Consider the following 8763-nt stretch of genomic DNA (forward strand, 5'->3'; position numbering starts at 1 on the left):
ACTGCAGGGACTAAAATAATGAGCTAATAAACCTACTTCTTGGGTCATTACATTGCACATGCTTACTTATTAAGTTTTGTGTACGACGACCACTTGCAACACACACAATTACTACAAAACAAGCGTGTGAGGTCAATGAACCACCATACACTATCCGTCCTAGACAACGTATGCGATGCACAAAGTAGCCCACACGTTGTTGGCATCGCATCTTCTTCGATGATTGACACAATAGATTCCATACAATTGTTTGTTCACAATCGTGTGTGACATGCTACCAGACCGCAAATGTTTCTAACAGGAAAATATCATTCTATTCCGCTTGATTGTTTGTGATATCTCTTCATTTTTTTGTTACACCTTTCGTGTACTCTGCTGAGACTTGAGTTTGATTTTAATATATGGCTGTACGCATTGTTCGATGCAGAGGCTGAGGCTTAGCCTCCTTTTCTAAAAAAAAACGTTGGCTTTCATTCGTATCGTCTGCAATGGGCGAAGCTACTATACGAACGATTAATCCGTATCGTGTGCGATGAATCCCCTATAGCACACCTTCCGAAGACGACAGTTCAAAACCGTGTCAGTGAAAGGGGGCTTAATCACTCGTATATGTCGATTCTGCACTAGTGGGTGTACTAACTTTAGTAGTCGTCTTAATCAGTATAGTAGAATAGTTAGTAATTAAACCGATTGGGAGGGTTGTCCATTAGTGCGCATATTCGGCAGACACATATGTCGCCACCTCTATGCTGGTTTGGAGCGATGCATGCAACTCATAGTTTTAAATAGCTTGCTATAGCCTTTTTAGCAGGGTGCCGTTAATTGGTACCATGTACAAATATATTGCTATAGCCCGCTATAGCTGATTCAGAGGCTCGCCGCTATTTGCCGTAGCCCGCTATTTAAAACATTGTTGCAACTCGGTGATCTGCGCGCGTCACAGAGCTCGTCGCCTGGTACTTTGGCTTTATCGGCCATGGCGGCCGGCCCAGATTTCGTCAACCACGCACAGCCGTACGCGCTCAGTTGAGGAACGGCCGTGCAAGTCCGGACGAACACGTCCGCCATGACGGGAATCGAGTGGTTCAGCTCAGGGATCAGATGCCTCCCTCGACGCGTCGGCCCACTGCGTCGCCGCATCTGCATGCCATAAACTGAAGCGTGCAAGCGGTATCTGCTAGTAGCTCGGTATATATATATGGACTGAACCGGCGCACGGTGCACCACCACCGCCTCTAATTCCTCGCTCCGCACCATACAAACCTCAGCCCCAGCGGACGAATAATGGAGGCGCTTATGGCTTCACTCCCAGCGGGCGGCGGGGGGGCGGTGGCTGCCGCCGTTGGAGGGCTGGCCGCGGTAGCCGCGGTCGCCGGAGTCCGGATGGGGAACAAGGAACGGGCCAACACGCCCCCAGGTAGCGATGATCTCACTGAATCTTTTCGTGCTCTCTGTTGTTGTTAATATGCTGCTTCTTCCGCTGTGAAAGTGTGAGTGGGTTTTCTACACTCAAGGACATTGCAACCACGATTGAAAACATAGCAAATAAAATACAAAAACACTAAAACTTTGTGGCTTCGATTATGACTAAGGCCTCCTTTGATTCACAGGATTTGCATAGGAATTTTACAGGATTTGCACCCTCTGAAATTTTTCCTCTACATGTTGTTTGATTCGCAGGATTGCGTTCCTCAGGAACCAATCCTATAGGAACTTTTTAGTTCATTTTCATAGGAAAACAAGCATGAGGTTGGACTTCATGAAAAATTTCCTTTGTTTCGCTTACCCGACGTAGGATTTCAGTCGACAGTACATCCTATTCCTGAATGTTTCCTATTCCTATGCTTCCCCAACCCTGTGAATCAAAGGAGCCCTAAGGGCTCCTTTGATTCAAATGAATTACTACATAGGATTTTTGGAGGATCCGTACCCTTAGGAATTTTTCCTTTGTTGGACATTTGATTTTTAGGATCGGCATCCTTAGGAATTTTTCCATAGGATCCATTTGTCCTATATTTTGGAGGAAATTTTTCATCCACTCAAACCTCGTTGTAGAATTCCTTTGTTTTTCCTATGTTATCAAACATTCTTTCAAATCATGTAGGGTACTATAGAACATGTCATCCTATTCCTGTATTTTTCCTATTCCTTGGTTTTGAGAATACTGCGAACCAAAGAGGCCCTAAATGTTTTAGGAGCTTGTAAATTTTGGTTGTCAAATGACATTCGAGCAGCTCTGCACAAAAGAAAAAACTGTGCTCGAGCGTATGTGCAACGTTTAAGTATAATTTTTATTTCGTTTGTATGCGGATCATTTGATGTTACTTGGGCACCAAAGTTTGCAAGCATCTAAAATGTTTTTCATAATCGATGCCACGGAGTATCAAATGTTTATTGCTATTTGTTTTGATTGCTTATATTAGGTGCAATAAACTTCGGTGTAGCCACTACTTTTTCGCTGTGAAGGACTCTTTTGTGACTAGGAAAAACACCCACGGGCACACATGCTCTACTATTTACACACCCTAATTGATGGTGAACGAGGATAACCCATTAAGAATTTCATTAAGTCTCCACCTCATGTATCCAAGATCAATTTAGACCTCTCATATATAATAACTTTCCTTTATTTCAATTTTAGTTCTTCTGATTGAGATGCATTGGCACCCCTAGACGCTAAGCATGAGTTAGAGGTGAGAGAAAATGACGAGCACCAATATAAATAGATGACAAAATAGACGCTCGATCGGATAAGATGATAGATACCAATAGCGTAACATTTAGCACATAATGCTACTACATGAATTATTAGTTAATCTTTTGCCGCTAGTTTTGTAATTAAATAGATGATCTCCACTAATATATTTCACTATACATGCAAACATCTTGACTTTCAAACCATGTGCAGAAAAGATGCACCTCAATATGCAACCATGCTGAGCTGTTTCCATTCTTTTATCCTATTTATATTTATTAATTATTTAAAAAAAATCATACATTAATAAAATGCTATAAATCATATATATTTACAGTTTCAATTATCATAGTATTAATCCAAATATCCATGTTTGATACAACCAAATCTCATTGGCAATATAGCAACCAATTCATGCATCAGCAACCCATGGGTATCATCTAGTTACATATCATAATTTAATGTTCTTAACTCTTATTGGTGTCAATAAGGGATAGAGCAAAATATTCTTAGAATTGAGCTGAAAACAGAAAGTTGATGTATTCACCTTTGTCTCTAATAGGTGCTAGGAATATGAATGCTCTAAATATGAAATAGCTACTAATCCTAACCCCAACAACAATGCATGTGTGCAAGTTATAAAATTTATAATATCCCTAGTAAATTCTCATCAAATTCCTAGTTACTAATCCCAACTCCATACCATTTATGTATGCTTTATTTGTCTGATTGTAGCCTCATGTAATAGTAACTGATGAAAAATACGTGAGAAAAGAAGATGAAGAAATGTCGCATGGTCATGTTATCTCCATGTATACAGCATGTTATCATCTGTGCTCACTAATTGTCAGACCGACTTATTTTAATTATCAATCCTTGCCTTCAAAAAGAATAATACCGATTCTACATCAAGGGGGAAAAAGTTAATCCTCATTTTCATTTAATTGACATGCAGTTGTTCCTGGTCTACCTATAATTGGGAACCTTCTTCAACTCACGGAAAAGAAGCCCCACAAAACCTTTGCAAAATGGTCGGATGTTTATGGGCCAATATACACAATAAGGACTGGGGCTTCATCTGTAGCTGTGGTCAACTCAACTGAAGTAGCCAAGGAGGTAATATTGTAATTGTAATTTTCATATTTCTTAGATTCAATTGATAATGTACTTTTAATATGTAGAAACATAAAATCCCTTTTGCAATTCTTGGTAATTGGTAGAGTTTGGCATTTTAGTTATCACCGCATTAACTTTTAACATTAATTACCAAGTCCATGATTATCTTAGCATATTGCTCTTAAATGACAATGTAAAATTTAAATATTGCTACAAAAGATCTTTTTCACTCCAGTACTTGAAGTTACAGCTAATATGAAGGGTTTTGATATCTCTCCTTTTATCATTCTAGAGATAAATAAGGATTCTAACAAGTATTGTCACATGAAAAGAATACAAGCGATTTGTTACTTGACCTCCTCTCTGAAACAATTACACAGATAAAGGTACCACACACTAAAACGCCGAACATGCATATATTGTTTTCTTGATAACATTTTTTAAGAAAAAAGGGTAAAAATATATGTCCTATGCATTGATTGATGCACACACCCTCCTATTATTTTGTGACACTTTGACATCTAACATCTCACATGGGATACAAAATGCCAAGGCCAAACTAGGGCTAAAACAATCACAAGAAAAATATTACATGATGCCTCCTGCTTCACTAATTATATTAACAGACCGTCATCCATATCGGTTGAATACAACCTAGCTACCATCTATCATAGATTTCACCCAGAATCCATGGACGCTCAGTCCTCCTTCTACCGATCGATGGATCCAACTGGTATCCTAGAAGATAACATTTACAACATCGGGGACTTTTGGCCCTTTTAAAAACATAAGCACTACACATATAGCCAAACTAAACAATGCAAAAGTAAGAAATTATAGCAGCATGGTACAAATATCTCACAGTTGACTTGTATTTTGCAGGCAATGGTTGCAAAATTCTCATCCATATCTACTCGAAAGTTGCCTAAAGCATTATCAGTGTTGAGTCGTGATAAAACAATGGTTGCTACATGTGACTATGGTGACTTCCACAAAATGGTGAAGCGCTTTGTTATGGCGGGTTTGTTGGGTTCTTCTGCTCAAGTATGAGTCTAAACAGTTTCAAAATAATACAGTTTATACTTTATACCACCTCTCAAATACGCTTGCGAGTTTAGTTAACTACTAAGATTTAACAATGAGATGCTTGCAGAGACAATTTCGGGAGACGAGAAACATGATGATGGATAACATGTTAACCACCTTTCATACATTGGTGGCCGATGACCCACATGCTCCTCGGAACTTTCGAGAAGTTTTCAAGGAGGAGCTATTCCGCTTATCCTTGATCCAGGTTAGTCTCTTAGAGGATCGAACTTGCGACCTCTCCACCAGCGGGGAGGTTGAGGTAATGTTATACCACTAGGCTAGGAGGTCGTTTTGGTTATACTGTGGTTCGTCCAAATACCAAAAATGCATGCTTAACAACAGTTCGGTTATACCCAAAATTCGATTTTAAATTTCGTCCAAAAGTTGTTCAGTATTTTTGGTTACCGCGGTAACCGAGTATTTAGGTGCCCCACAAGAAAAATCGTCTTACGGAATCCAAAACCTTGGTATCTCTACAAACACCATGATTTAATTAATCTGCCTACATGATAGCACCACACTTTCTTAATTTGAACAGTGAGGATAGTACTGCTCGACGTTCATGCATGCTGCACTTTCAGGGTTTAGGTGAGGATGTGAGTTCAGTTTATGTGAAGGAGTTTGGGCGGGACATTTCGAAGGATGAAATCTACCAGATCATTGTGGCTGACATGATGATGTGCGTCATTGAGATTGATTGGAGGGATTTCTTCCCGTACCTCAGCTGGATTCCAAACAAGAGCTTTGATACAACAGTGGCTACCACAGAATCTAGGCGAACTATGGTGATGCGAGCCTTGATCGATCAACAGAAGGAAAGAATTGCACGTGGCAAGGTGGCAGCAATCTACCTATATAGTACTACCCCGTAAAGAAATATAAGATCGCTTTGATCACTTGATCTAAATGATCTTATATTTCTTTAAAGAAGGATCGGAGTACCTCTGACATTTTTGTAGTTCCTTGCATTGATGGAGTGATGATAACGCAATCAATTTGTGATATGCAGGCAAAGGCATCCTATCTGGACTTTTTGTTGGCAGAGAACACATTGACAGATGAGCAAGTAACGATGCTAGTGTGGGAAGCAATCATAGAGGGTGCAGATACTACTTTGGTGACGACCGAGTGGGCTATGTACGAGCTTGCCAAAAACCCCGAAAAACAGGCAAGATGAGCTTATACCCTTCCAAGTAACTTGTTGCTCTCGGGGATACATTTTTAACACCTGATTTCTCATGGCACGCTACCACAGGATCGTCTCTACCGGGAGATCAAGGAGGTGTGCGGCGAGGACACGGTCACGGAGGATCATCTTCCACGGCTGCCATACCTGAACGCGGTGTTCCACGAGACGCTGCGGCGCCATTCTCCTGTCTCGCTTCTGCCTCCAAGGTTCGTCCATGAGACCACCACACTGGCTGGCTACGAGGTCCCAGCCGGAACAGAGGTAATATTTTCTACTCATCAAAACGGAAGGTGTGCAATGATCCAAGTGTTGTCTGCTCACAAAAATGGCCTGTATGTTTTGGCCTTTGCCAGGTGATCGTCAATGTGTACGCGTGCAACATGGACAAGAAAGAGTGGGAGGAGCCCGAGGAGTGGAGGCCGGAGAGGTTCCTGAACGATGGCAGGTTCGACGTCGCCGACATGTACAAGACCATTGCATTCGGCGCCGGGAGGAGGGTCTGCGCCGGGAGCGCGCAGGCGACGGGCATTTCGTGTGCCGCCATGGCGAGGTTCGTGCAGGAGTTCGCCTGGACCCTCAGGGAGGGTGACGAGGACAAGGTGGACACCGTCCAGCTCATGGGCTACAAGCTCCACCCCCTCTACGCCTATCTCTCGCCGAGGAGAGGGAGGCAGTGAAGGGCGGTTCTGGTTTGCTTGTTTGACAGACATTGGAGTTGGCCAAACACAAGATAATACGGGTGCATGTTTTAATGATTTACCTCAACAATTTGTTCGGATTTTACACTGTTTGCCTCAAGATTATTGCGCCAGAACTTTCTGGGTTCAGGTCGCAACCAAAAACAAGACTGTATCACGGATTCACGGTCACAGCTGCTTGGTTGGTTTTCGTAACATCAAATTATTACAGAGCAATGTAGTCAACACGGCGACAGTCAATAGTTTTTTAGATAATGGAATCTCTTATTAAGGAACGATGTGCTCAATGCTAACAATCACATACCACCTTGGTCCCAAAATATAAGACGTTTTTACAGTTCAAATTTGAAATGTAAAACCATCTCTTCTTTTTTATAAAGGGCATTTCATTGAATTGGTTTATTAAGGTGATACAGCCGCATCGAAACAATGTCTAGCCTCTGCATAACATGATGCACATAGGCAACAAGTCCAAAAGACCAAAAAATAAACATTATTTTGCAGCAAAAATAAATCAATCCAGCCTAGGATGGGGTATTTCCTATCTGGAGATTATACCGTCATTCATGGAGAAAACCTCTCTAGTTGTATGTTCCAACCGTGTAGACGTCATTATAAAAAGGTCCCTGTCCTTCGACCTCTCCAGGATAGACCAAGTATGGAGTCATCGTATACATGCATGAATAACCTGCAAAGAAGAAGAAACACATTTATTATTATTAAAAACAACATCATTCCTGGTAAGACACATTGCCCAGCATAAGGCAGCCGTCCCCCTAAAAATATGTGCGGAAAATAGTTCCGAAATAAGATGTTTTTGCAGTTCAAATTTACATAGACATGCATATATAACAGAATTTTCTTTAGGGGACAGGAACAAGGGGCGCTCTGCTTTAAATTAATAAAGTTAACAAAGGCCAAGTAACCACAACGTAAGTCCTACAAACCAGATAGTAGAAACTAGAAAGGAAGCATGACATCTCCTATGATGATCGACTTCGACCTCAGGATCAAGACTGGAGAAATGGAAGAAGGCGACCTACAACTCATCGACGGGGCTGTCAGCTTCAACGACATGGACCCGCCAATCAACGTGGCCTTCACGCAACGGCTCTGTGGCAAGGGCAGGGCGGTGAACATAAAAATCTGCATTGTAGTTTCAAAAATGCTTTTTTATATTATGAAAGGGAGGTAGTGGCACATATGTGTACGAGGCAGCGGAGGCCACAAGACAGGTTCAAATATCAGAAGCGTGTCATCGTGGCTTGAGCTTGTGTCTGACGGCTTCCGGCAGCGTGTTACTGTTGGGAATCAATTCACTGTGATGAACTGAACTGATGGTTCCCCAGCGCCTGCACAACATGAACTGGTGGTACAAAATATATGCAGGGAGAACTACACAGCATTCAACGTCTTATATTCCAACGTCTTACATTTAGGAATCTAAACTGTCCCAGCGTCTTATATTTAGGACATTTAAGAATCTATAAACTGTCCCAGCGTCTTATATTTAGGAATGGAGGTGGTACATGTAAAGAATAGCGTGACGGAGACCGGTTGCACAAACAAAGCCGCATCCCCGAAACGAAGGATGCACACCGTGAATTCGTCAAAATTTAACACCGATGGTGCCTCGTGCGAAGCTACAGGAAAGGTGGGTTGTCCGGCCTATTAGGGCAACAAAACAAAGACTGCTTTGGTTTGCCTTTGTAAAACATATTATTCATTACCTCATCTGTATGCTGATTATGTATTCCAAGAAAACATCCTTAAAAATACATCAAGAAAAGAAAACTAAGCTCAACCGGGCACTCCTCCAAACATCTTCGCTGTACAAGAAAAATAACACAGCGACAACCCCAAATAAGCACCACAAGGGCATTTTCCGCATGTTAAAAGCACAGACTTTAGAAATAATCACAGCAAGTAAGAGATGGCAAAGTGATGAATTCATGCCTCGTCACATCAAGCAGTGG

The 8763-nt window shown here is 41.6% G+C and overlaps 1 protein-coding gene across 1 annotated transcript; it reads left to right on the forward strand.

Moving 5' to 3' along the window:
- Positions 1-1284: 1284 nt before the first annotated feature.
- LOC123430744 (ent-kaurene oxidase 2-like) lies at positions 1285-6766 on the forward strand. Its single transcript, XM_045114588.1, has 8 exons — positions 1285-1417; positions 3651-3811; positions 4694-4855; positions 4965-5105; positions 5482-5736; positions 5910-6068; positions 6156-6350; positions 6443-6766. Exons 1-8 carry the CDS (start codon positions 1285-1287, stop codon positions 6764-6766), a joined length of 1530 nt encoding a protein of 509 aa, XP_044970523.1.
- Positions 6767-8763: the final 1997 nt, after the last annotated feature.

Source organism: Hordeum vulgare, chromosome 2H (genome assembly GCF_904849725.1).
Source record: "Hordeum vulgare subsp. vulgare chromosome 2H, MorexV3_pseudomolecules_assembly, whole genome shotgun sequence".
NCBI lineage: Eukaryota > Viridiplantae > Streptophyta > Magnoliopsida > Poales > Poaceae > Hordeum > Hordeum vulgare.

Coding starts and splice junctions, on each gene's coding strand:
- LOC123430744 (XM_045114588.1), top strand. CDS start 1,285: ATGGAGGCGCTTATGGCTTCACTCCCAGCGGGCGGCGGGGGGGCGGTG. Junction 3,812..4,693: donor CAACTGAAGTAGCCAAGGAG/GTAATATTGTAA, acceptor TGTATTTTGCAG/GCAATGGTTGCAAAATTCTC. Junction 5,106..5,481: donor TCCGCTTATCCTTGATCCAG/GTTAGTCTCTTA, acceptor CTGCACTTTCAG/GGTTTAGGTGAGGATGTGAG.